The 27,542-nt window shown below is 45.5% G+C and overlaps 4 protein-coding genes and 1 long non-coding RNA gene across 11 annotated transcripts; 2 read left to right on the top strand and 3 right to left on the bottom strand.

Annotated features, from left to right (window-relative positions):
* Nucleotides 1-193: 193 nt before the first annotated feature.
* On the bottom strand, nt 194-13,124 carry fnbp1l (formin binding protein 1-like). Of its 3 annotated transcripts, XM_088393364.1 has the most exons (17): nt 12,968-13,124; nt 9,215-9,330; nt 9,088-9,138; nt 8,879-9,026; nt 8,214-8,276; nt 7,419-7,523; nt 7,207-7,335; nt 6,912-7,058; nt 6,608-6,832; nt 5,976-6,143; nt 4,939-5,048; nt 4,733-4,865; nt 4,541-4,632; nt 4,299-4,465; nt 4,033-4,070; nt 3,778-3,898; nt 194-2,663 (listed from the first exon to the last, which is right to left on the bottom strand). In XM_088393364.1, the coding sequence occupies exons 1-17, from the start codon at nt 12,989-12,991 to the stop codon at nt 2,656-2,658; spliced, it is 1,845 nt and encodes a 614-aa protein (XP_088249490.1). In that variant the 5' UTR covers nt 12,992-13,124; the 3' UTR covers nt 194-2,655. The 3 variants fall into 3 exon arrangements, with proteins under 3 accessions (XP_088249490.1, XP_088249489.1, XP_088249491.1); XM_088393363.1 differs by having other exon boundaries at nt 194-3,898; XM_088393365.1 differs by lacking the exon at nt 5,976-6,143 and having other exon boundaries at nt 194-3,898.
* LOC148388187 (uncharacterized) lies at nt 11,005-11,948 on the top strand. The gene is made up of 3 exons (XR_015861990.1): nt 11,005-11,162; nt 11,534-11,695; nt 11,868-11,948. It is a non-coding gene; the product is annotated as an uncharacterized LOC148388187 (long non-coding RNA).
* A 732-nt stretch (nt 13,125-13,856) lies between the features above and the next one.
* On the top strand, nt 13,857-17,332 carry LOC148388185 (methylcrotonoyl-CoA carboxylase beta chain, mitochondrial). Of its 3 annotated transcripts, none has more exons than XM_088393367.1 (12): nt 13,857-14,002; nt 14,485-14,649; nt 14,716-14,864; nt 15,005-15,183; nt 15,250-15,330; nt 15,496-15,674; nt 15,760-15,976; nt 16,061-16,152; nt 16,271-16,427; nt 16,504-16,626; nt 16,719-16,943; nt 17,019-17,332. In XM_088393367.1, exons 1-12 carry the CDS (start codon nt 13,983-13,985, stop codon nt 17,103-17,105), a joined length of 1,674 nt encoding a protein of 557 aa, XP_088249493.1. In that variant the 5' UTR covers nt 13,857-13,982; the 3' UTR covers nt 17,106-17,332. The 3 variants fall into 3 exon arrangements, with proteins under 3 accessions (XP_088249493.1, XP_088249494.1, XP_088249492.1); XM_088393368.1 differs by having other exon boundaries at nt 14,716-14,912; nt 16,769-16,943; XM_088393366.1 differs by having other exon boundaries at nt 14,716-14,912.
* A 112-nt stretch (nt 17,333-17,444) lies between these two features.
* LOC148388184 (retinal Mueller cells isomerohydrolase-like) lies at nt 17,445-21,311 on the bottom strand. Its single transcript, XM_088393369.1, has 14 exons — nt 21,078-21,311; nt 20,258-20,340; nt 20,017-20,167; nt 19,827-19,934; nt 19,579-19,720; nt 19,264-19,411; nt 19,106-19,187; nt 18,859-18,991; nt 18,638-18,780; nt 18,444-18,573; nt 18,261-18,375; nt 18,089-18,183; nt 17,889-18,000; nt 17,445-17,824 (listed from the first exon to the last, which is right to left on the bottom strand). Exons 1-14 carry the CDS (start codon nt 21,086-21,088, stop codon nt 17,679-17,681), a joined length of 1,599 nt encoding a protein of 532 aa, XP_088249495.1. The 5' UTR covers nt 21,089-21,311; the 3' UTR covers nt 17,445-17,678.
* A 258-nt stretch (nt 21,312-21,569) lies between these two features.
* depdc1 (DEP domain containing 1) lies at nt 21,570-26,898 on the bottom strand. 3 transcript variants are annotated; one of them, XM_088394966.1, is made up of 12 exons: nt 26,685-26,898; nt 25,952-26,217; nt 25,718-25,862; nt 25,514-25,635; nt 25,306-25,436; nt 25,098-25,145; nt 24,849-24,986; nt 23,674-24,576; nt 23,052-23,224; nt 22,786-22,962; nt 22,491-22,694; nt 21,570-22,412 (listed from the first exon to the last, which is right to left on the bottom strand). In XM_088394966.1, the coding sequence occupies exons 1-12, from the start codon at nt 26,730-26,732 to the stop codon at nt 22,278-22,280; spliced, it is 2,490 nt and encodes an 829-aa protein (XP_088251092.1). In that variant the 5' UTR covers nt 26,733-26,898; the 3' UTR covers nt 21,570-22,277. The 3 variants fall into 3 exon arrangements, with proteins under 3 accessions (XP_088251092.1, XP_088251093.1, XP_088251094.1); XM_088394967.1 differs by having other exon boundaries at nt 25,514-25,623; XM_088394968.1 differs by lacking the exon at nt 23,674-24,576.
* Nucleotides 26,899-27,542: the final 644 nt, after the last annotated feature.

Genomic DNA, 27,542 nt, shown 5'->3' with positions numbered 1-27,542 from the left:
ACATACAGCACACATATATGATGTATATTTAGTACCTTGTCTGAGTATAAAACCCACACAAAAAATGAAAATTTGTAATAAATGCTTTTTTGATTAAATTGAGGTTAAATTGGAAGAGAATTTGAAGCGTATACAGTACTCAATTTACAACAGGGACGGTTGATATATATTAAAAAAAAAAACAATCACACAATTTGTGAGTGCAAATTTCTCATGACAATTATTTTTAATCAAAAATATTGAAAGGATAATTACTGAGCTTCCCTAACTTATCACTAGTTAACAGCTACATTAAAAGTGATATGAAGTCTCTTTGGATTTTTTTTTTTTTTAACAGAGCTTGTACATCAAAATGAGTGGAAGACTGAAAGGCAATTAACGTTCAGTGTTATACAGAATAAACAAATACATGAACAAGGAGTAAATGAAGCAATGACAATTGTTATTAGAAACCAGCAGAGCAATTTGCACTATCAATCGACAATTGTGCCGTGGGCAAAATGAACAGGGACAGTTGTCTTAAGTGTAAGTAGCACACTGGGAGTCTGAATTTTGGCAGATAAGTGTGCTACAAGACTGGGAGGGGCTTCGCTATGGCTTCATCTGCATTGCGGCTTTAATTTAATTAGGGGGCACGGCAAGAAACTACAAAACTCAACAGTCTTGGAAAGGTGTGGCAACATAATCAAGAGGGCAGAGGAATGTTTGAAGTAGCATCAACAGCATCATTTTGCACATTTCACAGCTTCATAAATAAAAAGAGAAAACAAAAAATGAAGGCGTGCGTGGTCACATCTGATGATTACCAACACTGTTAGTTTGTCCTAAAACGGCAAAAGTTGTTAATGAGTCGACTAAACCCGCACGCTTGGCGGGTATGAAAACAACAGTGACGATTTGAAACAACAGCGAGGAATTAATCCAAAAGATGAAGTAAAATCATGCAAAAGCTTCTTACAACACTTGTTACAAAAAGAGCTGGAATACCAAAGGAGCTAAAAAAAAAAAAAAAAAAAAAAAAACACCAGAGCTTTTTGTTCTGCATTTCGACACAATGTGCTCGTCGAGCACGTTCAACCAGTCATTCATTCTTTCATTCATTCGATCAAATTCAAATGTTGTGGTACTTCGGGGCAAAGTGCATCGGTTCAATTTCAAACCTTAATGTCTTCCGAAGAGTGTCAATCAATCAATCAATCAATCAATCAATCAATGAGTCAGTCAAACAAACGGAAACACGCACACCACAGAAAGACATTCAAACAGGACATCAAAAGATGTTCATATGTACAAGTCATTCAAATAAAACTGCCGCTGCACGTCATGCGCCACGTGAACACGCACACCACACTTAGCTGGTCGTCTTAAAAAAAAAAAAAAAACATTGCATCCATAAAAAAACGTGTGTACTACACATCAGTGGTCCCTGTGTCACCAAATTGGAAAATAGAAACGATGACGTGGCAATATTGGGCCGATGGGAGACGCCTGAGAAGGAGGAAAACTCTTTTTCTGGCTCTTCTTCAACAAGGAGCAGTCCTGCTTGAGTTTGCCCGGCAAAGTCTGTCACCAGACAGTTAGAATGTCAAGTCGCCATGCCGGAGAAGAGAAAAAAACGAGGGCGGTGGAGAGGATGCAAGATAGCCCTGCTCTCTGCCTGATTGCTGTTTGGGTGATGCGCACGAAGAAAGACAAGTAATGATGAGAAATACTCGCTCAGACCACATGAGCAGATATGAGCACACATATGGGAGACATTGAAGACGCGTTAGGGACATGCAACATGATGTGGATGACGTGTCAGAACAGGCATGAGGAGCAGAGTGGCACAGGCGGGCCGACGGGCGGGGGGCAGGCATCACCAACCGAGCACAGATGTCATGAGCAAAGGGATGAGGTGAAAATGTTGCGGCGCTCGACGTTAGTGGCAGACATCATATTCGCAAAGCTATGCAACCCCAAAAGAGACATGATAAGAAAAGTCAACATGTGCTTTATGGGACGCTACATTTATTATTTGACTTTCTTCATGTCTCTTTCGGGGCTTTGTAGTCATTTTTAAGAAGCCTGCCATATATTAATCTTATTTTCCTCATTTCCAGAATGGGAGAAATCGGCACTAGCAAACACAATTTAAATAAAAATAAAATTCTACAAGCACGTCATTTGAATGAGTTTAAAACGGGGACGGGTGATTGCGACGTGAGCTCGACACCTGCTGTGTTATGAGCCTGAAAATTAGTAAAGGGCACAGAGATGCTCATGTCTGCCTTTCGACTGACTGGAATTTTGGAGATTGGAAAATGTGAGCATCTTTGCTTTGGAGCTTTACTGCTGAGAGGGGAACATGACGGTCGTCCTCTACTGGCCAATTAAAGTAGAGCTCCCCCAAATGGGTTGTTAGCAAGTAGAAGCTCTCCTTGCAGAGGCCCGCATCATTTTTAAGGAATTTAATTCCCGCTTACTGCCATTTGGGTTCTCCCCTGTTGTTTAGTTAAGAGGCGAAAATGCCACAGCCGTTAAGGATGTGAGAGCATGCCGACATGCAAACTTGCCCTTCTCTTTCCCATTCTGGCTTTCACCCCCACCACCAAAAATCAGGCACCGGCGAGAGCCCTCCACCAGTCAATCAACCACCTGGCCACCCCGCAGCCCTCAGGAACCTGCGCAGTCATACACAGGAGAGAATTTGTTAATACGGTGCAACATCACAGGAAAAAGGGAACCTTTGGCATGGATGTCGAATGACCAAAGTTTGACTTTGCTTTCCTTAACGTGCAGCCATGTGGCTATCCATCCATCTATTTTCTGTACCGCTTAGTCCCCACGGGAGTCGCGGGTGTGCTGGAGCCTATCCCAGCCGTCATTGGGCAGTAGGCGGGGGACACCCTGAACCGGTTGCCAGCCAATCGCAGGGCACACAGAGACAAACAACCATTCGCACTCGCACTCACGCCTAGGGACAATTTGGAGTGCTCAATTGGCCTACTAAGCATGTTTTTGGGATGTGGGAGGAAACCGGAGTGCCCGGAGAAAACCCACGCAGGCTCGGGGAGAACATGCAAACTCCACACAGGGAGGGCCGGAGGTGGAATCGAACCCGCACCCTCCTAACTGTGAGGCGGACGTGCTACCCAGTGCGCCACCAGCCACCTGCGATGTGGCTATATAAATCAAATTTATTCGACATATTTGAGACCTTCTGCCACCATGTTCAGTGGAACAAGGAAATGACAAGTTGGGCAGGACAGAAAGCAAAGGAAACTAATTTGTTGGTTTTGCTCAAAAGGGTTTTTCTGAAATGTAGAATGTCAAAACATCAATGTCACTTATGCAGAAACACTCGAAGCTAAATGAATTTGTCCAATAGCAAATAAAGACGTGAGCGTGAGTGAAAGGAAAATCTGCTCTGATGGCACAGATCAAGCAAAAACTTTTAAATCAATAAAAAGCATAAAAATCAATAAAATAGCTATTTACAAAACATCAACAAGATGGAGCACTTTGATCAATAAGAAGCAATAAAGAGTTTCTCACGTGCACATGCTGTAAAAATGTCTTTCACACATAAACACACACTCACCACTGCAGCATCGGCTACAAGGGGCAATGATTAAACAGTTAGTGGAAGAGACGGACAGTGGATGAGAGGGAAGCCAAAACGTGCAGATGGAGACACGCTTTGTGTCTTGGTTCTTGTCGGTGATGAAAGAATGGAAAAGGGTTTTGAGGGTTCACAGGACAGAGAGGTGAAGCTTCAGATGTAGGTGACGGCACCTTTGCAGTTCTTCTCCATGGTGATTTCCACATAGGTGGTGGGCACATAGCCCTCTTGCCCGCTCTGCTTCCTCGCCCGTGTCCATCCGTCGCCTTTGTCTTCCTCGATGATGTACAAAACCTGCAGGAAAACATACAGGACAGGTTGGTGGGTTTTCTTTCTTCTTCTTTTTTTTTTTTTTAAAAACACAATTACAATAGTTAAGAAGTGCTAGAAAGCTGACATTAAAATGGGACAAAATAATGGCACCTCACCTCATCTTCAGCCATTACCAGGGTTCCCTCATTCTGACCTAAAATAAAAGCAGCCATAAACCGAGGTATTTTTAGTCATTCTTGCATACCGCACATTTTACAGCGTGCAGCATAAACTGCCATGACATTAACCGTATACAAATAAAAGCAACACATGCAGGTGCTACCTCAATTGTTGAAGCGCATAAATATGGCCACACGTCAACCTCCCGATTTCCAAAGGCAATGTACCGAAAGCTTGAGTGTCACGAGGAATCTGAGCTCACCATCAAAAGAGTACAAAGCTTTGCAGTGTCCGATGACAGGCAGCGGGTCGTCGTCATCAAATTCGTCGTCAAACTCGTGTGGGTCGCCGCTGGGCTGCACGGGACCGGTGCGTTGATGGGGCGTGTGCTGCTCCTGGGCGGCGTCTTCCGTGTAACTGCCTTCAGGGCTGCGACAAACAGAGCACATGTTGCGATTGGACTCTGCGGCTTTGGCAAATGCGATGAGTTCATTTCCAAGTTACCTTTCTCTGCCTTGGGGGGTGGGATGGTGGTTGTCGGCGCTATGCCTCCTGTCCTTGGAGGCCTGTTTGGCCTCCACCTCGGCCAACCAAGCCTGCCGTTGGAACGAGACAGGAGAGTCGAGTCAGCATTTTCAGAGAACCAGCAACATCCTGTCGTTTGTGGCCAGGAGATGGCGCTTGTTCTTTTCTCACCTCATGTTTGTGAATTTCCGAGCGGAGCTTTTCCATGTTGAATATGGTCTCGGATATTTTGGGCTGCAAGCTGTTGGGGTCGCCCATCGGTGGAGTTTTCTCATACACGTCTTTCATTTTGTTCAGGGCGTCCCTGGCAGAGGCAAAAAGTAAAGTGGCCATGTAATAGACTAAGATACAACACAACTTGAGCAGGTCCTCAGTACCTCTGATCCATCTCAATTTGGAGCTTGTTGTTGAGCTCATCAATTTTCTGCTGCAAGCGCTTCCTCCTCTGCTCGGGGGGCAAGTGGCTGAAGTCCTCCACCGATGGAGCCTGGGGCAAAATGAAGCAAAATGTTAACGTTCCACTTTTTTTCTTTTTTTTTTTTCCCTACATTGTCATCTGTTGGCTACAATCGGGACACCTACGATACATAGTGCGGACAGGGCAAGATTTCTCTCTTTCCTACTGTAAGCAACATACGTCCACTTACCAGCTTGACGGACCACTGGGATGTAACACACGAGCGATTCCAGAAAGGCAAGCAGACGACATAATAAATACGATGCTGGTTAGTCGAACGCCTATGGCTAACAGTCGATTGGTTCTAACCTCGCCAATCCACATTTTAGTTTGTAAAATTCTTTTTGATTTATGTTTCTTGTCGTAAACTCATTTACCTTTAGTCTGGGGTTCATCACTTAATATGAATGTGTAGGCTATGTAAGACAAGTAATAAAAATATGTCAAAGTATTTTCAAGTGTTCAAGTGAGAGCTACAAATGTGAGGAGCAAGAGGCAAACGTGGCTCGATTGCTTGCCGCACATCTGCGAGAGTGCTCTCGCCTTTGTGTCACCCCACTGCAAACTCGGCGAGACCACCAAGATCATCAAACATCCAATGTCGGCGACATTAGCACCGCAAGCCAAATGCCCAAATCACCAGAACTCCTTTCCGGCGTGATTGTGGGAGAAATCTGCCATTTTGTAATTGCGACACAGATGTGGCAAGAACGAAAAAAGCCCAAAGTGGAGACGAGCGTAGAGGCAAGCAAGGTGTTTGCAAGTCTCCGAAAATGACAATTTTGAGAGAGCGGACCAATGAGGTGAGCTGCACATTTGACTCAGCAGCCATCTTTTTTTAATTGAAAGCATTTTCATGACCTGCAGACACCCTGGAGGAAAGCACGCTTCAATCATCAAGGCAACATGATCCGCCTGGCACAAGCGTCAACGGCACGAGGCTACTTCCTGGCTCACCCCTCTTCTGAGACCCTTCAAGTTCTGGGGGATTCTGGGGACTGTGGTCTTTATGTCGGACAGATACTGGTTCACTCGTTCAGCACTGAACCGATTGGGAGGCAATTGCGAGCTCGGCCGTGGCCAGGAGGAGGACAAAGGAGGTGGAGGGGGGGAGGAAGAAGGGGACTGGCAGGGAGCGGGAAGAAAGCATAAAAGCGTCAGTCAGGACGGCACTTTTGTCAATCGGACGGGCCCGAAAAACAACCTCAACTAAGGTCAACAATTAGCCATAAAAACGCCAGAGCCCAAAAAACGACATCATGAGCCACGTGCAAGAAAATAAAGTAAGGCCGAATCGTGGACGGATTACTGCCAGCAAGGTTCCTGCAAGGCAGCGACAACGCAGAGATAATAATTAACCAACATTGCCCTCGTGAAGAAGAAGGGCAAGGTCCATGAGCGTAGCAAAATCTGAGACAAAAACAAATGTCAAGCTAAGCAAATGTGCAACGACGTCACGTGGGCTGGCAAATCAGAATAAAATTTTGAAACAAACTTGCAGATAAACAACCTGTACGTTTTGTGCTGCTGCTTAATGACATGGAAGAGACAACAAATGCTCCACCAGAGGGAGGCGCCGCGCCACGTACCTTTGGTTTCTTCCCAAAGAGCCAGAGTTTGTTCTTGGCTTTGCTGATTGAGTGTTTTGGGTCCGGTCGCGGCCCGGGGGCGCTGTCTCGATCTCCTTTGGGCGTGTTGCTGCTGATGGCCCCCTCGGAGCCGGTTCGACTGAGATTCTGACTGTAGTCTTCAAAGGGGAAGTCGCCCGGAGGCTCAAAACCAGACTTGAAGGACTCCACGACAATGCCGGAATCCTGGAGCGAGGAAAGAACAACAAAAGTCATTCAGACAGCAAGCGGCGATTCTCCATCTTGCTTTTTTCCTTCTACACACCCTTCGCTCATCAACTGATTTGGCCGCCGTAACCATTCCTTCTAAGCACTTGGAGATGATGGGAATGACTCTTCGTTCCGCTTCTGCAAAGGTTCGGTACGTCTCGCCGAGCTTCACCGTTCGCCGCTCATCCATCGCTTGCAGATTCTGCGAGACGAGCGCAGGCGTGTGCATTTTGACCAATCAATTGTCAAAGCAATGACGGTTAGTGAAGAGGCAAGTGCCAAATGTACGAGCCTGGCTCAAAATACATTTCCATTGCTCGCCGGTGTCAGCCGGATAACGTTTGGGTTACCTTGAAGATGTGCGGGATGGCATTGTTGAAATGTTTCCACTGCTCGGCGTTGAAGTTCTGCAGTTGGGCGGCATACTCGTTTTTGCTCTCGTCGACCGTGTGAGTGCGCAGGTTGTATTGCGCTTTGGCCTGAAAGCAAACAGCAAAGTCAACATTTTTGTTGTTAATGCAGATGGAAGGCACATTGGCACAGTTTGGAGGCTGTTAGTTACCTTCTCAACTTCGGATTTTGTGGCATTGATGTCGTTGTCTAACCTCTCAAAATTTATTTGGGATTTCTCTGCTTCCTTGCATTCTCTTTCAAACTTCTTCTTACTCTGTTGAGCAAAAACAAAATAGCAAAGCATTATCCATGGCAAGAGGATCTGAAATAAATGTGTGGTTGTAAAATATCAATTAAGTGACGATTAAAAAAAAAAAGCCACCAAAACGTGCGGGCTAATATTAAACGAGCCACAGAGAAAAATAAAAAGTGATGTGAATGGGACGGAGATGGTCGACTTCCTGACAGGCCATCTGGGTCACATTAGTAGAGAACCAAACAGTTGAATAGCGGAGACATGACGAGCAGATGATGAGTCAAGCCTCACAGCCACCCACCCAAATAGACACTTGACTAGTCACTGTACTATCAAAGAATTCACAATGAGCATTTGATGCCGGTAGTTGCGCCACATTGTGTCATGATTTTGCAAATTGTTAGCTTGGTTGCACTAATGGGGTACATCCAACCAAATGACCTCAGAAATGAGCAAATGGAATCGCTGCGGGCGATTCTCAAAGCCAAGAGGACGTTTGCCAAGTGTGGCACATGCGCCTGCGACTGTGTGTCATTGCCGTCACTCCCAACGACCAGCCAAAGCTGTGTTTCTTCTCTCGACAAAAAAAAAGTCAAATAAGGAATATATGGAGAACCATATGACCTAGAGTAACCTTTGAAATATGAAAGAAGAGAAAATGAAAGGAGGAAAAAAAACATACCCCCCTCCCCTCCTCCTTTTACTTACGTTGTCCATCTGTTTCCAGCAGTGATCCAAATACTGCTGGGCCTTCCTGCCCTCCTGCAGATGCTGCGCTCACACACGCACACAAACAGACACACACAAACAACCACAAACAGACATAGACACACACACACAATAGCAACACAACACAACGTTTAAACCAAAAGACAACTGACACACAACACAAACAAGAAAACATTGCTATCCACAACAGCGCGGAAAAGTGCCACACCACTACTTAGCAGGGGCCAATCAAATGACATAGCTGAGTATGTGAAAATGAAAGTAAGCTAGCATGTGAGCCCATTTAGTGGCGTAGTGTATTTCTCCAAGAATAGTTGTGCTTAATACTACTCCAGCCGACAACTTGATAGGGAAAAGAAAAAAAAAAAACACACGTCTGCCTCTTATTTGGGGTCTCGTCCCATCTCCACATTTGGAAAGTGGCTTAAGTATTCCACTGAGAGAAGGGAATGTTCTTCCAAAGAATGCGAAGCGTTTACTGCAGCGGCGGCAGCTCAGGAGAGGAAACAAAGGCAGATGTTTGACATGACGCTCAACATACGCATCCTCTCGTCAAACTCCAAACAAACATACACGCAGAAAGCATTGTCGGGGCAAGCATGGGCACTTTTCTCGCTGTCACAGCGTGACCAAAACGTGCTCACCAGTTTTCTCTCGGTTTTCAGGTCCTGGCTGTATCTAATGAGCGTTCCGTAGACCTTGTGGCCCATCTCCTCGGCCACCACCTCCCTCTGGCCCGCGTAGTCATTCAGCTCATTCAGGATGTCATAAAAGGACAGACACGACGTGAACCTGCAAGATGGGCACCATTTGTTCCTGCCATAAGCAAAGTGACCGATTTTGTTAGACTCACCTGGGTTCCTCATCTTTGGAGCGCTTTGGCCAATATTTCTTGACCAAGTTCCTGATACAGAAGAGAGACAAGTCATGGCTTAGATACGCTCAAAGACGGACACTGCCTTCTTTGTGTGTGTTTGCACCTCAACTGCTTAGCATAATTTTGCTCAATTTCCAACCGTTCCTTGACAAACTTGGCATAACGCTCCAGGAAGTCGATCCCCCATTGAGTGTGCTTGTCCAGATTATCGAACTGGTCCTGTTGACAAAAAAAATAAAATAAACACACAAATTCAGTATCGCTGCTTGTAGCACTGTTCACAAGTACGTCGCCATGACGGGAAGCGGATGAGCCATGCAGACGTCCCGCATGCATTCCAGGGGACGCGGCAACCTTAATGGGCACAAAATACGTTGGCAGGACAAAAGGACTCATTAGCCGCTCTTGCATTCCAGGGCAGACACACAAACGCAGCTTGTCTTCCCTCTTCCATGACATTCCTGGGAAAGCCCTGATTTCTGAAGAACCAAGAACTGTTGCGCATCCCCCAATACCGCCGCTCAGCTCATGCATGGAAAATGACAAATATCGAAATGTGTTTCGCTTTCTCACAAACGTGTACACTTTTCTTCACCTTCGCTAGCTGGAAGAGGGAACGTGAGCGTCATGCTGGCTTGTCAGCTTTTATGGCAACCCGAGCCCTCTGCTGTCACGCTGCCGTCACGCTGCACGTCCACAACCTGACGGACCGGTTTGTCTGACAACATGGTAAATTCTGGATCGAGCTACCCCAGCTGTGATACGTCAATCCAAAATTAAGCATTGCTCCACATTCGTTTGTGCACACTCATTGTGGAACATTAGTTTTTAAAACATCTACTTCCTGTATCCACATTAACAAATGTGCCTTCTTGGCCCACATTTGAGGGAGAATTCTGTAGTACAGGAAGTATGCCAAAAAACATCAGTCTGTTTACCTTCCAAACTGCCAACAACTATAGAAAATAAATTGCTGTCATATTTTAAGAAGAGGGGAACATCAGTAAGTTTTTTTTGTTTTATTGTGCCAACATTGACACATGCAGATAACACTTGGATGCCAATAGTCATCACTACATTACTACAATCGTCATTACTACAAAGTAGAAACAACTCGGAGAGAGACAAGAGTGATGACACACGAACCCAAACGCACACGTCGTAAAAACAGTACGAGCTGCTTAGCATAATGGCGGCAAAAGAAAAGTGAAAATTGGAACATCAAATAAGATCAAGAAGGGAAAGTGTCAAAGAACAACCTCGGGCCTCTTGGACTTGGATCCTCATTACAAGTTCACTTTACAGTTTTTTTCGTTTCGTTGAATGCATTTGCCGACGTTTCAAAATGTATATTTAATCTTTTTCAGGGCTTTGAGGAGCAGACACAATGCCAGGCACCTTCTCGTTTATGGATGTTTATAGCGCGTGACTCAGAGGTACAATGCGCAATTGATGGACATGTTACCGGGGTAACCAAAACACAGCTACGCCAGCAGCTAGTACGTTGGTGTGTAAATGAGCAGGGCAGACTTGAGGGCAACACGGAACACTTTTACGAGGCCAACTAGCCAAATAGCCAGCCTGGGAAAAGTCTTGGGAAGCGAGATTCACCGTTGTTTTCTCACATGCAAAAAGACAGAAAGGAAACGGCAGAAGGAAGAGAAGCGGGAACCTGACCTAGTTAGACTCCTCACATGTGTATACAGTCACTCCCCGTGGTGTGATTGGAGTTACAGCGCGAGCAAGAAGTGTGTATGAGCTTCAAATTGCAACCAAAAGCCAGCGTGACCGTCACACCCGCATGCAGAAAAACGCCCCTCTCACAGATCATCCGCCCGACAAGGTCACGACGTGTTGTGCCCGCACACAAGACCGACTGGACATCAACACAACATTCGCCTCACTTTGGCAGCATCCACGCTTGTTGCTTAGTGGCCTGCGAGCACCAAAGTCGGGCAGGATGCTGCAAAGTGGACCCAAGCACAGCTGCCGGTCTGACCGAAGCCTGCCAAGTCATGACTAGGAGAGGTCTGGAAGTATTCCTGTCTCCGGTGAGTCAGATTTCACTTCCTGGAAAGAACGTACTAAACACTACAGATAAAAGAAGACGGAATTTGGATCCCTATGACTGCTGTGAGGAAACTCCAGCTGAGAACCGACCAAAAACTGAGTCACTAGGTGACAATCTGAAAAGAATCTTTTGTAAAACTTGTGTCTTACACTGCGGAAAAGGTCCTTTGACTTGCCATACAAAAGATCGCCTTAGCTAACTCGCCTCAGTAGGAGACCCGAGGCAACATCCTAAAATATTGAAGCTTTGTGGGTATCAAATGTTTTCCACACCGCGTGCGCCGGCTCCTGGATGAAATATGAGGATGGAAACTTGTTCCGCTGCTTCACGGCCGGTCTGACGTTCCGACAGGGCCTTTTCAACTCTTCGGCTGACGGACATTCCGGTAAAGGCCCGTCTCGCACTTCTGTTGAAGCGTGGCTGGTCGGCAGAGAACACCACCTGCCGGTCTCTCCTCCATAAGCGAGACTTGGTCCCCGAAAGACTCGAGTCGGGAGAACAGAACGGAGCACGGTATGGCGGCATCCGAGTATCCGTCTGAATTGAGCTAATGAAGTGCTAAGCAGCCAAACAGGTTGAATGTTGACAGCCAACACATTAATCTCATCAGAGGATTATGACTAGGGCCACTCGGTCCGCGTGAGCGTCTTTGTTTGCTTTGAAATGAGCTTTGCCACTACCACAGATATTGGAGGGATGCTAGCCCGCTTCCTGACAACTACGGAGGTGCCCTTGTGAAAGAAAGCGACCCCTCCAGCTCAGGAGATGGTAACGAGACATGTCTTTCAGTCTGACGTCTCACCTCGCACGCTCGTATGTGTGACCCGCTTTGTGCGCAGTGCAACACAAATATACAACATGCTGCAAGTTAAATTTTCCCACAAGGGAGTAATAACAGGGTTCTAACAAGCCTTTTTAGTTGGGTGGCCCCGAGTCATTACGCTACCGTTCATGATGATCCCTAAATAATTCAAAACAACCATAATTTCAATACATGAACAGTCTATAACCCAAATTTACAGAAAACACAAAGCTTTAGAATAAATAAGAAATAGTATTTCACACAAACCCTCACAAATAAGTCATACTCATTCATCGAAAATAACCCAACATACATTTCATCTAAATGCACATGAGACACGTGAATATCAGTCAACGTGAATATGTTTACGTCTACGCACGCGAGTGGCAATTTATCAAGTTAAAACAAACCGGTATTATTATTAGTATTATTATTAATATTATTATGATGATTATGATGATTATTAACTTTAATTTATCGGATGATGATCATTTGAGGGACAATGAGCGCGGTCGGTGTGTCTTCACGGTTTTTCTCCGCCCTTCTGCAAGCAATCCCTGCCAACGTCCATCCAAACTGGGCGTGACAGCCAAAATTGTTCAAGAAACAACTTGCCGGTCTAAATATTGAATAGAGTGGGGCAAACAGCACAAGTTTTGCAACACGAAATCCGGCGAAGCGAGGGAGGTAGAGAGGCGAGCTGCCTGGAGGGAGACCTGCCTATTGTTCCGCCGACGCTGTCACAAGCGTTGCTTGAGGTGTGCCAGGGATTAGCTTTAGCATTAGCCACTGCCCAAAGCCTTAGCCGCGCGTGCTTTACACAACGCTTAAAAAAGAAGAAAAGACGATAAGAAAGAAAAAGAACGGTAACACAGCACCTTTTCCCGTTCCAAATCCACTCGCCGAGTTGAACAATAAACTCACAACTGCAACAAAAGCGGAGCACTTCCAAAGTGTTGATAAGAAGTACCCCAAAGACTTACCCAAAGCTCCGTTCCCCAACTCATGGCGGATTGCACCCTTGTGAGTCGGTCGGGATCGGACTGCTATTTTCCCCACTCCGGTCCGGTTGGATTCTCCTCAAACTGCTGCCAAAGGCGAGCCCGAGCACAAACTGTCTACGCGCACGCGCATTAACTCCTCCCCTCCGCCTTCTTTCTTTCTGCTCTCCGCCCTGCTCAAACCTTAAACCTGGGGTCCTCCTCGAAAACAAACGCTCGTTTTCATCCCTAACAAGAATTCCCATCCAAAAACCAAGCCGTCTCAGCATGGCTTTATTAACTGCCTTCAATAGTTACAACAGCCATCTTACACGATTCAAAAAAGTAACTGATCATAGTCATGTTTTCTGTTCCTCATTTATTATACATTTATTAAACATTTATTTGTCTTGTTTGAAGTGCACAAAAATAGCAAATCGACCCAATTCGATATAACGCTATCCCGGGAAACAGAGTGAACTTTGCTCATTTGTGAATAAGTAGCGTCCTCTTGTGACTGAGACAAGAAATATTAGCTTTCTCTCCAAAAGAACCCCATTTTGCTGATATTTTTTAACTTAACGCTTGTTCCAGGCCAGACATAGTCTGTGATATTGCTTTTTCCCATTGCTTGTTATACCTGCATATTTTTAAACTAGAATTTGCAATTTCTGAAGAAATTGCGTGTGAAGGCGAAGAAGCTGAATAAATAAATACTTGGGGAATGTTCCAGAATGATGTTTAAAGTTGAACGGGTTGAATCAGTGAAATAATGTGTGAATTAGAAGTGAAAAACGACATTTTGTAAAATTTGGCGTGAATTTTAAAGTTGTTGACACTGGTTTACCTACTAATTTCCTTTAGAGGGCGGTAGTTACACATGATTGCAAATGGTCAGCAAATAAAACAAAGAACAAGAAACGGATACTGCAAGTTATTCACCGTTTATGGTTTTGAATTGTTTTTTGTTGTTGTTGACGGTCGAGTTTTTAGCTGCAGAGCAGACCAGACACCCGCTATGTACCGCTCCATTGCAAGGTGATAATTGTCATCTCTTCAACAATCTTGACAGGTTTCTTTTCGTTCGGTCACACGAAGATGCATTATGACCTTTGGCATGCATTGCCCTACCTTTAGTAGTAAGCATCGGCGGTTGTAATAAGACAGATTTTATGAACTTTATGTACGTTTGGTTCATGCCAACAAAAATTGTTAAACGTTTGATTGCATTGTGCCAATAATACTAGCATGCATATAACTGCTTCTTGTGCTAATGTAATGCAAGAACTAGAAAACACACCTTTTCACATTTATAAATACTTCATAGAAAATAAAAAATATATATGTAAATATTGATGTGAATGCAATGAAAAAGGGTGTCAAAATAAACAAAAGCGTATTATTATTATTTCCAATGCACTTATAATTTATGTCAATTATAATTCTTGTTGTCTCATTTGCAATGTTTTCCATTCCTTGACTAATTTTTGTGTTTTGCGTGTCCAATTTGTGTGGCTCAGCATGGCCGTGCAGCATCAGCGGTGTTCACTCCAGCACATGAGCACAGCAGCCAAAAGGAAGAGAGCTCTGCGTAGCACCTTCCCAGTGTTAGAGCTTCCTCTCCAAGACATCCACAAGCACGTTTACGAAGCCAACCTTCGAAACAGCAACAAGTGCCACAACAAGTAAGTGACTTACATTGGACTGGTGTCAAATTTATATCAGCTCCACTTGATTGAATGTTTTTCCAGGTACATGGAGTTGAATGAGAAGGTGACAAAAGGAGGAGGTGACAACGCTGTTGCGAGACACACTCAGAGGAACAAGAAGTTGTTGGTTAAGGATCGACTGCACCTACTATTGGACGACGAGGACTACCTCGAGCTGTCTCGCTTTGCAGGTCTGGGTCTGCCGTATGGAGATATCCCATCTGCTGGCTGCCTGACTGGTCAGAAACCACTTACTTGAGGTGTATTTTCGGTACTAAGTTCTTCAGTTCTCGCTGCTACTTTGCGTATGTTTGAACGCACACGCGTGTAGGTGTTGGAAGGATCAACGGCCTGTGGTGTGTGTTCATCGCCAATGACGCCACGGTGAAGGGCGGAACGGCTTATCCCATCACCGTCAAGAAGCAACTGCGTGCACAAGAGGTGGCGATTCAGAACCGCCTGCCGTGTGTCTACCTGGTTGACTCTGGAGGAGCTTTCCTGCCATTGCAGGTCGGTTGTTCATGCACCATTCTTTTGTCAAATTTTGGACTTACACAATCGGTCAAACATCCACAGTCCGAGATCTTTCCCGATAAGAACCAGGGAGGGAGGACATTTTATAATGAAGCCATCATGTCTGCAATGAAGATTCCACAGGTAAGGTCATCTCAACTCTGAGAAAAAAGAAAGATGAAAAAAAGATATTTTGAACTGTCATTTAGGAAATCGACTCTATATTATTGTACTGTTCTTTAAAATGATCAGTCAAGGATTTTCAAACGCAAAGTCCTCTTAACTAATAGGCCAGTCCCCATGCTAAAGGTGTCGGTGGTGTGCGGTTCGTGCACAGCGGGCGGAGCTTACATCCCCACCATGGCCGAGGAGGCGGTGATGGTGCACCGGATCGGGACCATGTTCCTGGGAGGACCGCCACTGGTCAAGGCTGCTACGGGTGAGGAAGTCACACCAGAGGACCTCGGAGGAGCCAGGCTTCATGCTGAGTACGTTGGCGACCGTGGAAGGAAGCTGTGATGATTTTGTTTGATGGAATTGATTTACATGTGAGTCTAAATGTTCCGCTGACAGGGTGAGTGGCTGCGTGGATCATTTTGCCCGGGAAGAGAAGGAGGCCTTTGAGTACACCCGAAACATCATATCCACCCTCAACTTCACGCTGCCTGAAGAGGAGGAGGACGAAGAGACGTTGCGAAAGAGGAAAGAAGACGACAGGCCGCTTTACAGCACAGAGGAACTACTTGGCCTTGCCCCCAAAAGTTACAACTACAGTCTGGATGTCAAAATGGTCCATCAAGCACCACAAGAATAACATTTGATGAACAAGCCAGCAATAAACGTGTGACGCTGACGGTCGGCGTTGTTTCTCTAGGTTATAAGTCGACTGAGCGACGGCAGCCGCTTCCAAGAATTTAAAGCTCTCTTTGGAAGCACGCTCGTAACCGGCTTTGCAAAGATCCACGGGTAATCACATAAAATACACGCGCGACCCAATAATAGCGACAAGGGCAATGGATTTTGATCGTTGCCTTTTCTTAAGTCATGGTTTTAGCGTGTGCTTCTTTTCTGTTCCTGATCTCAGAAACCTTGTCGGAATCGTGGCCAACAACGGGGAGCTGTCCTATCAGGCTGCTTTGAAGGGCAGCCATTTTGTCCAACTGTGCGACCAGCGAGACGTCCCGCTCGTCTTTCTCCAGAACACTGCGCCGTCAGCCCCACGCACCCTTTCAGCGGCGCAGGTCAACACACAACCCGCCTGAAGGCCAAACGAAATATTCCTCCAGCCAGGTGATGTTTCTCTTGGCTTTGTTTTAGGCAGAGCTGAACAGCAACCGTCTCAAGGCTCAAGGTTCAATGATGTCAGCCGTGGCCTGCGCCTCTGTACCCAAAATCACTGTGGTGATTGGCGGTTGCCATGGCGCCGACAGCTATGCAATGGTAAGACGAGTTCCATCATTTAGTATTTGTATTCCAAAGACTGGTCAAGTTAACAATGGGGAAAGCTCATTTTCTTTGCCGCTCGTCTCCAGTGCGGACGCTCTTTTGAGCCCAACTTCCTGTTCCTGTGGCCCAATGCCAGGGTGTCCGTGACGGCCCCAGGTCAAGTCGGCCCACTGCTCCAACTGGAAGATGGGGAGGACAGAAACGAGACGGAGCGCAATCTGAACAAGACATTAGAAGAGGAGAGCTCAGCCTTTTTCTCCTCCGGGCAACTTTGGGACGACGGAGTCATTCTTCCTCAAGACACTCGAAAGGTCAAGTCTCGTGCACGTTTGTCATCCGACACACACCGCTTAATTCAAGTCATGCAAACGTGTGTGCATGTGCAGGTTCTTGGGGACTGTCTGGACATCATCAAACAGCAGCAGTTTCAACTTTCGACAGAGAAACACCGACTGGCACTTCTACGGATTTAGAAACATCCGTCTCGCACATGCTGGCTTGGACATCAATCACTTTTACCGACATGTTCTGATGTGTGCCTTTGTCCGCTAAAATGGACTGGAAGTTGGATGTTTGGTGCCTTCAGTGGTGACACAAAATAGTTTGTGTAACTTGCCAAGGTTCACCTGTGGGAGCTGAACCTACACGCAAGTCAATTGAGTGATGTAAAAAAAAATGTTGTTGAGAAAATGCACTGTAACTTAAATTGAGTGCTCTTTTGGAGTCATAAATTGACAGTTTGTACTAGTACTTTTAATTGCATTGGAATTGCATTTGTGAAAGCTATTTTTGTAGCAAAACAGAGAAAGGCATTCTATAAAATCCTTGTTTTTATTTCAGCAATTGAAATGTTATGATATAGAAAAAAATAATTGAACATTTTCTTGCCAATTATAAATGCAGCAACCGTATAAAGTGTTTGCCTCACCTGTAGTAATAACAAGCATGCTGCTTTGTATTCGGTTGTTACGCAATACATCACCGGTACTGTGCTTACCGAAGAAAGACTATCGGACTGTTGCGGCTACCCGACGATGCGTGTTTGATCACGGCTTGTAGAAGCCATGAAAAGTCACTGGAAAGATGGTGTCCACCTCTGCCCTGGCCAGCTCGCTGAGTTTGGCTGCATCCAGCACCAGCAGGAAGCCCGGCATCTCCGCTCCTGGCTTCACGACGATACTAAGCAGCACACCTGCCATGCGGGTTGGCTCAACGTTACCTTTGGAGGAGACACGTGCCTGTTTGAAGCTTCATACCGTCATCCTCCTGCGTGGCTCCCGGGGTTGCTACGAAGAGTGGTTCTGAAGGATAGCACTCCTCCTCCTGCCACACCCACGTCTCTTTGGTCTGCACGTTCAACTTGACGATCTGCATCCATTTGACAAAGGAATCATTGTTCCAAACGTTTCTTGAGTTTAACGGATGTTCCCATAGATCGCTTCAGCTATCTTCCCACCTTGTCAGGGATGAAATGGTTGAGTCCGAGACCATAAACGAAAGAATACTTCTTGCCGCGACACCGGGAGTAGTTAATCTGCGGAAACTCGAAGGCTGGGAGATGGTGTAGACAAAGACAACCAAGAATGTGTGAAACTGCCAAAAGCCATGTCATAACAAAAAGGTGGCACCTTGTCTTGCTTTAGAAAAGAGGACTTCGGGTTCCAACCAGACGGTTCCGTCACTACGAAGAGCAGCGGTTGCAGTCGTATATGGGAGAGAAACCAGATTCTTCCCTTGCTCCTCCTAAAGTTCCACACAAAGACCAATTTTCAATTTTACATATCTACGTTTCGTTACACGTGTGTACTCACGCTGTGTAAATCCAGCGGCAGAACATATCGTCTGACTTCGGGCTGAGGCGCTCTCATGGCAGCTTTCTTAACTTCCTCCCACTCCCCCTTCAGGTTGGCCAGATACAGGTACTGGTACACAAAGTCGTGGCTGCGTACAGAGACAAGTGTGAAAAGTATAGCAAGTCGCGTGAACCGCACGTGGTCACGCTTACCTTTTCCACACGCAGAGGTCAACGACAATGAATCCCTGGTCTTCGTACGCGTTAATATGATGGAAGAGGTTGAATGCCGATGTTCTGAACTTGTGGCTGCTCAGATATGCTGCTGGCTCCTTCGAGGCCAGGTGAAACCATGTCTAGGGAAAAACACGCATGGCATCAATCGGGTCCTGGTTTTGTCCAGACTCAATAAGATAAATGACAAGCCCACCTACCCCCATGTTCTCATTGGATTCAAAGCAGTCCATGTAGGTGGCTCCTCGGACACTCCAAGCCGACAGAAACTTGAGCAGGTTGATTTTCACGGGCTGCTCCACAAACACGAAATAGTTGTCGGTCAAACCAAAACTAGCGGAGCAAACAAAAAACAGGGAGGTGGATACAGACATTTAAGGGGCATCAAATCCTGAGGTCTCACGCTAGATGTCACAATGACTTGAGAAACATCTGCTTCCTCACTACCTGTGTATGTAGGAGGGCTTTAACCTCTCACTGCTCGGGAGTTGTACGACGACCTGGGATTTCTCTAAGGGGTCCGACTTGTCTGGAAGCACAAAGGTAAAGGCTCAAAAAAAAAAGTGCTCAGGTGTAGTGTGCCGCACAACGTGAAGCCAACTCACCTTTCTGAGCAGGTGGGATCTTGACAATGTTATACGCGAGGCTCATGTTCTTGCCAAAGCAGTTACCAATGTTGTAGACGGTACCATCCGCCTCAAAGTGGGGGTGAGCTGTTACGCCGTTGACTGACAGGTACTTACACAGGTCCACCTAGTTCAAGCACATTCAAAAAGACAAAACAACGTGGAGCAACAGTAGCTAGATGGCATCTGAGAGCATATCGGGGTAAAAGTATCAGTTCAAATTTTACTTTGCACCTCACTGGCGCTCAAGTCAAACATCAAACTTGCATGAGTGGCGTGCAAGTTGACTTGCACCTTCTTTAAAGTGTCCAGTGACTCGGGATCGACCTTGGTGATGTAATTGGTCTCGGTAACGGCGTAAAAGTCTTCCCCAACTGGGTAGATGTTCACCACACAGTTATCGGTCACCTCGATTCCCTGGAAGTAGGAGAAAAATCTAAAAAAAAATAAATAAATACGAGTCAGTTGGTTATTAATGAAAACATTTCATGTATTTGTTACAAAGAAGCCCTGGTGAAAATCTAGAATTCAGCCGAGTTGACCTGGAGAAGATATTTTTGCAGGGGTCAGGGTAGACTGCTGTGCCAAACTCAGTGATGACCACTCTGTTCTCCGTCATGGCACGCACGTATGCGTCTGTCTTTAAAAACCTAAACAAGAAGAATTAGAAGCAACACAGTGATGTGGCAGGGAGGCATCACATCAGACTTTCTGGAAGCATTCACTTCTTACTTTCTCGAGTAGTTCACCTGACCGTTCTTCAAGTCAAACTTGTGCAGCAGAGCCTGTCCGTCAAACAGATGATGGAATGCTTGGTCCCCGACCTCGAAAAGACCCGGTCCCATCCTGAGAAGACTCCCGCCCAGCCATGTTGGCAAAAGGCCTTCACAGAAGGCACAAAATTAATTTTGTTCAGATAGAAATTGTTGGTGACAATTTCTTTCTACAAATTTTTCGGAATGTTAACTCCTACCAGTGATCTTGGCTGGAATTGGTTCGTTCAACTCCTCGACAGTCTCAAAGATTTTCCTGTAGCCAGCAGCGGGATGGTCCACACTGGACAAGAATTCCACTTTGTAAATTGCAATCAGTAAAGAACAAAATTTCATCACAAAAAGATCAAATTCCTTGTTTGGCACGCACAAACTTGGCCAATAAAGCTAATTCTGATAATTTTTTTGTCCGCTCTGTCAGAGAAGTTCCAGGACTGGTGTCACAACCATCGAAATGAAATTTTCCTTTCAGTGTGGCCTACATAAAATCGATCAGCATGCTCCATTTGGTGCGCCAGAAGAGGCGAGATGCTGCTCACAATGCCCTGAGCATCTGACAGTTCCTTGCCAAGAAGCATATCGCCATGCTGGAGCAATCTCCCAACTCACTCACCCAACGTGGATCGGACCCCTTTTGATTTGATCAAAGCGGCCCAATTTGAATATGTAAATGAAATCAAGATGGCTGGAGGAACTTTAAGAAATCTCCCACTAGGGTGTTAGCACTCCATTTTGAAGGGGAACATTTGTGGTTAGTAGTTCGAAAATATTTTGAGGTGACACCAGTCCTGGAATGTTTCGGACATACGTCACATACGCAGGACCTTGCATAGAAGTTAGACATACAAACACGACGAAGAAAACTTTGCATTGCTGAACTAACTAACTTGCCTCATCTAAGCCATTCTACTGAGGTAAACTGCAAGTTGCTTTTTTCATTTAACTGTTTCAATGGTTTTTTTCAGTATTAGGTCTTATTCATGCACTCCAAGAAAAAACAAAAAGAAAAGAGATACTCACTGGCTCACCATACTGCAGTACGCTCTTTTGTCTTTCCCAAGCTGAATTTAAACCACACACACTGATTTCCTGTTATGAGAGTGAGAATTCTCCTCCTCCTTCTCCTCCCCTCATCTCTTCTTCTCATTTGCTTTTGCTCCTCTCTAACCTTTCCTCCTCCAAGCTGTGCAAAGTTGAGTCGAACAAGCCAGCCTTGTCTTGCGGCACTGTCTGGCTCATGGCCTCAAGCCGAACGTTCTCCAAGCCTACAAAAAAAGGCCTTTGTTTACCTGGGGGGGATGCTTAGTTAGCAAGGCCGAGGGCCCACATTTCAGCGCTTTGGTTGTGCATACGAAAGAATGCGCTCTAATTAGTTCCAGACAGCTTGAAGAAACTCAGCGTAGGAAAACTTTCCAAATGGTTTTTCAAAATGTCAGCTTTAAAGGGACCTTATTACAGAAGATTGACTTTTTAACTCAAGCATAAAAATGAATAAACAAAAGACCACATAAGTAACAGCTGAATGTGTTTATTTCCCAGGGATTTGCATAGTTGGAGAGGAACACATACAAGTGTAGATGGCTTTATAAACAGTGCCTATGGGACTTCCAAACAGCTACTACAGTCTAATAAAACTTCAAGTAGGTTGGGACCAATAAATAGCACAGATCAGGGAATTGGAACTTTAATTTTGAATTTAAAGTCAGGCTTAAAAATAGCCAAAAGAAAATAGGTGCTTAATAAAACCCTCAAGGGGCCCTAAATGTATCAACAGTTCAAACTACAGCTTTTATACCTAGCATAAAAAACGAAAAAATCATTTGTATGACCCAACAATCTAGAATGATACAAAATGCTTAAATCCTTTCCCAGGTCTGCAATGGAAAAGCAAAAACACACAATTGTGAATTTTAAAGGACACAGGAACTAAACATTAGTAATTAATCAGTCTTATAAAACATTTAGTAAATAATAATAATACTTGCCTCAAAGAGTTTTCCCAAGCAAAGACGTCTCGTATTAGCAATATTAATTTCAATGAATAAATCTAGAATCCGACTCCCAAACGTACTTGTCTACATATCCTGCAGTTTGTGAACAGTTAAACATTAGAAAGCTGTGCAAAATCAACAACTCAACCTGCCTTCATATTTTCCCATCTGTGTCACAAAAAACAAAAACAGTGCTAGCAAGTTTGCCATGTCACATCCTGAGTACAGCTTAGCTCCTGATGCTGAACGTTTTGGCCTTTCTAATGAGCAGTGGCGCTTTTATCTTTGGCTTGCTTTCTCTCTTATTGGCTTTTTCTGTGGAGGGGAACCGCTGGACGTAGATGTCGGGATACTGCTTCTGAAACTGAAACACAACTCTCAAAAAGACAAAACAAAACGCTGACTGAAAATAGAGACAGTGATGCCCAGGATGCATCTTTACCTGCTTCAACCTTTTGCATCTGTCCTTCTCTGTCATGTTTTGGTCGCTCAACAACATCTCCAGTAAGTCCTGCATGGCCTTCTGGGAATACGACAGCTTCTGCTGTTCAAATTCGGCGCCGCTAATCTGACGGCAGAAGGTGTACATCGGCAGCGGAGCGCAGGCCGGCTCGCCGGCATCGTTGGTTGTGTCTTCTACTGGGACCTGCAGGCAAGAAAAGCGTGTGGCTTCATCCTTTCGCCACACGTTGAGTGACACGGACAGCAGGAAAAAAAAAACACGTTAAGGACTCTACCTGTGACGTGCGCAAATACTGCACGTGATCATTGATGGCGCCAAGCAGATACTCGGGGACGGACAGAACGCTTTGCTGATGATCCATTAAAAAGGAAACCAATCTGGTCGCTAAGAGCTCATCCAAATCACACTCGTCAGCGCTGCCCAGGACGCAGCCGGAAAACGTGTGGACCATCTGAAAAAGAAAAGAGAAAGTGACAACTAGCTCGGATTATGGGGAATCCGAATTAGCGTGAAGATGAGGGCTAGTCAGTTCTCTCTCACCAGCGTACGGGTGCCAATGGCAGGGTGGAGTGGCGGCATGTCCACATTCTGGCTGATGCGAGCCATCATTCTCATGAGCAGCTGCAACTTGCGGCGCGAGGCGGGCGGGAGGAGGAGGGTGCAGAGCTGCAGTGCCTCGACGGCTACACCCTCGCTCTGAGGCTGGAGAAGTCCTGAGCGCACATGCAGAGAGAGACAAAGCGCTCATCGGAGTGCCTTGACACGTGAATGTAACAAAAAACACGCTCAGCTTCAGTCTTTGAGTTTGATCTTGTAATGCAGGCAAGATCAGTTGACACACAAAGCCACATTTGTAATGACAAAACTTAAACGGGCGGGTTGATGGACAGCAGGCTAACGAACTACAATTAGGGTGGATGATGAATTACGTATGAATTAGACATCGTTGTCACTCGGGATCACAGAAGAGTTCGCGAGTTACTCATTTATTAGCTGCATGTACGAATTGTGCGTGTGTTCACTGGCAATGACCAACAACCTTCTTAAAGCTCTCTGCAACTTTCAATGCTTCTTGACCGTGAAATGTAAGTGATGTTAGATGGTGTTAGTTGGATTACACATGCACAGACACACAAACGGAGAGGAGAGGGTGAGGTCTTACTGTACTCAGATTTTGGTTGGGGCGGCTGCGTTGCAGCAGTTGGCACACACAATGCAGACGCTTTGGACAGCGAAGTGCGTCGAGGCAACTTGGACACATCCAGAGCGCTCAGGCAGCGACGGACCACCACAGGCGCCGGCAGGGTCCAAAGACTGGACGTAACGGAAGCCAGTCGGGGCTCACGAGTTTCTTCTGAGGTAGCGTGAGGCAAGCGGGCTTTGGTTGCGGGAGATGCAGACCAGCTGCGGTGAGGAAACGAGAGGGAGGGTGTGGCGAGACGGGAGTCACGCCGCTCTTCGGGGGCGTTCACGTTCAGGCAGCTGGTGGCTCGGCCGCGCCACTTGCTCTCCTTAAAAGATTCTTCATTGCTCTCCACAACGATGTCCAGACAGCTGCCGGCGCTCCTTGGTCGCAAAGTGTGTACCCTCGGTGGGCGTGGCGCGATCCCGGATGAAACCGTGGTTCTCGTTGAGTCGGAATGACAGCCCCTCGCCTGGTTCCTGTTGCTGGAAATACACGACGCCAGGCTGTCATTGGATGAAAAGATGGGTTTTCTGCTCAGAGGGGCGGAGTCATCTAGGATGGTCTCCAGCGAGGAGCTTCTGGTTTGGCACCCGAAGGAGGAGCCGGCAGCATCACTCAGGCTCGTGTAGCTGCCTCCGAACCGGCCGGCATCGGCAGGGCCTCGTCTCGGCGGCACGAACTGGAACTGAACCTTCCCGCCAAGAACTTCACTCATGGGAGACTCGGTCTCATCGCACGTTCCATGTCGCAGCAGTGACAGAAGGAGACATTCCGTGGAGCGGAATGACGTCTTGGCTGCCGGAGGTGCTGAGGGAAGATCACGCTTCTTGCGTTTGCTGTGTTGGTGCGCGGCAGGTGGTGCAACGTAGCCACAGTACACTAGACGGGAGAGGCGGGCAGACAAGGGCCGAGCGGTGCGGGCAGAGAGTCGAAGCAAGCGGGCGGTAGAAGGGAGGGAGACGCTTCGGTTAGTTCAAACTTGCACACAACCAAAGACAACGCAGCAGGCACATAGGAAAAGCACAGACGCCAATAACAATGTTAGCTTTTGTCAAAGAAGAGAGAACCAAAACCTGATAGATAAAACGTAGGCAAATTGTCAAAAAGTCCACTGTTTTTCTTTTAAATTGTCAACGAGCGCCAGTACCTACCCAGCACGTTGATAAACAGTTCATACAATTCGTAGGTGAGTAATGGCCGCGGAAGGCTGTAGAAATAGTCCGACACCGTTTTGAAAACATCCCGTTCAAAACCGGGATAGGACAACTGCGCGCTGTCATACTTTGGCCCTGAAAAAGAAAAATAGAACAGCATTCATTCATAAGTCACAGCAGTACTGTCACAGCAAACAAGTAATGAAACAAGATCAATAAATATTTTGTTATTGACAGTTAACTCACAGTTGGCCAGGCTCTTCATAGCCGACAAAACCCAATGAGGAAGGTCATCTAAAGAAACATTTAAAATGACACTTCTCACCACGGTTCACATTATCCAAAATCCAAATTCCCTTTCATTTTGCTGATATAAAACCAAAAACTGTGATGTCAACCGAGGGACATAAAAGCAATGGTGTGAAATATCTTAATAATCAAAGCCAGAATGTACCGCTCTTGTCGTCCAAGGTGACCACGCCATGCTTGTTGACTTTGGTCATGTTATGGATGATGTGCTGAGGGTTTATGCAACGCTGGTCCAACACTTCATCAAGAGATGCCACACCTAGAATCTTCTGCAGGCTGGAACACAACAGAAAGGGGAATAATTAATCGTCCTGTCTTCATAAAATCTGTTAGGTGACGTGCATTCTTCTTACTGGGTCAGTGTGGTGTCTCTCCAGATATTTTGCTCGTCATCTCCAGTCAGATCTCGCCTTCGTACTTGCTGCTCTCCTGAATCTTGCTCTTCTTCTACTTGGCCACTCTCCTGAAATTGACACTGTGACATTTTCATATTTGGATTTTCTTTTTTCTACTATCAGAGGATGTCATTTGTCATCTTTGTATGCAATTTAGCTTACCTCGGTCTCCTGTTCATTTTTCTTCAGGCTTTTAAACTTGAAGAAACCTTCCTTGTCTCGAAATGAAGACCTTTTTTTTATGCCTTTGGAAGCTGAGGGCACAGTTGGACACGGGATGGACTTCAACGGAGAGGTGGATGGGAACCTTTGAGATAAGAAAAGACATGGATAATGTCATCATGACGTGGCAGCAAATGGCATACAACACCTATTTGATAATCAGCTAAAAATGACCTATAAAGTGTGTTGTTGTCCTCCAGGTCCTCTGTGCCCCAGCGGCCCTTCACATCCTCGATCACGTGGTTCTTCAGAAATTTCTTGAGCAGTTGGACTGTTTGCTGTCGGGTGACATCGGGACCAAAGTTGCTGTTGCAGCAGAGCATTTGGTGCAGCCAGTCCACAGCAGCCAGCGCCGTGAAGCAGGAACTGTAATTCCTCAAGTTCTGCCGGTGCTTCTTCAGGGGCATACCGGCCCGGAACAGACGAGTTATCTCATTCCACTGAGACCAGACAAGACAATTTAGTGCTGCTGGTCTAGAACCAATGTTGTACAATAAATTCATCTGTTTGTGAGAAATCTCTACAGGAATTACATTTTTCGATGAACTGCACTACAGAGGAGGCTGCTTGAAATGAACAGGGCTTTTAAATTGTATCGTTTGAAAGCAGACTACTAAATTTGAATTTATTTGTAACTCCAAATCGAAAGCATTTGTCAAATTAATAATAAATAAATAAATAAACAAACAATGATTAACCTACCAATACAATAAACTGCCACGTAAACGATTTAATCTAAGAATCATCTTTTCCGCTGGGTTATAATTATTATCCTTCGAAACTTTTAATGACAACAGCTTGATGTTCACGAAGTCATATTTTGTCTGAATACACGACTAAAAATGCATTTGCTGAAAACATGGGCCGTTTCCCTGCAAGCACGTTTAGCTTGTTAACGTGAACTTACCAGCTTCGTAGCTCGGTACGGCCCAGGAGTGATGATATGCGAACTCATGTTTATTCCAAAATAACAGAACAGATCATTTCAAATGGACAACAGGCGATTCGTATCCATTACAGAGCGAGTTTGCAAGAGCATAGGCGAATCTCAACAATGATAATTATTCCTTCAGGCCGTGCGTTCAAAATTACGAGCCGTGAGTTTCTGACACGGGATTGGAGAGTTACATAACCACGTGTTCACGTCGAGCGATGACGTAGGCAATCATAATAACTGTACTTGTCTGTTTTTCAAAAGGTTAATTTCGAGACACCGCTTGTGCTTTATTTTTGAATTTCTCTTTTTTTTTCCCGTACACGTCTAATACATACACTGCAGACCACTGCTCACATTCTGAAAGTGGAAGACAGATTTACCTCAGTTTGAATAGTAGCGGAATTTCATCTCCCGATTTAGAACCAAAATAAGACCAATACTATCAGGAAAAAAAAGAAAATATTCGAACGAGTGTTTGCTTCATTGGTTTAATCAATTTGTTCACAAATTGGAAATTGTCATGAAGCAGAAATTTACCGCAAACAATGGTGTTTCACATTAGTTTTCTTTTAAAAGTAAAAGAACATTTGCTACCTGTTTCTGCAGGGAAATTTGTTTAATTTGGGGCCCTACAAAAAATTTGTTGATCATTTTGGAAGTTATTATTTTTAAATACTAATTTTGAGCGGTTTGAGTGGTGGGTGCAGATGGGTGGACCTTAGCTGGCACCTGATTGGCTGAATGCTGTTTACTTTTTTCAGTTTGACAGAAAGTCGGTTACTATTGGAGAGAAGGCGGCCGGTCTTCGATTATCATTGGCTGTATGAT

This window comes from Syngnathus floridae, chromosome 13, assembly GCF_059516105.1.
Source record: "Syngnathus floridae isolate MCC-2025c chromosome 13, RoL_Sflo_1.0, whole genome shotgun sequence".
In the NCBI taxonomy this organism is placed as follows: domain Eukaryota; kingdom Metazoa; phylum Chordata; class Actinopteri; order Syngnathiformes; family Syngnathidae; genus Syngnathus; species Syngnathus floridae.
This window is presented reverse-complemented; position numbering and strand designations above follow the sequence as displayed.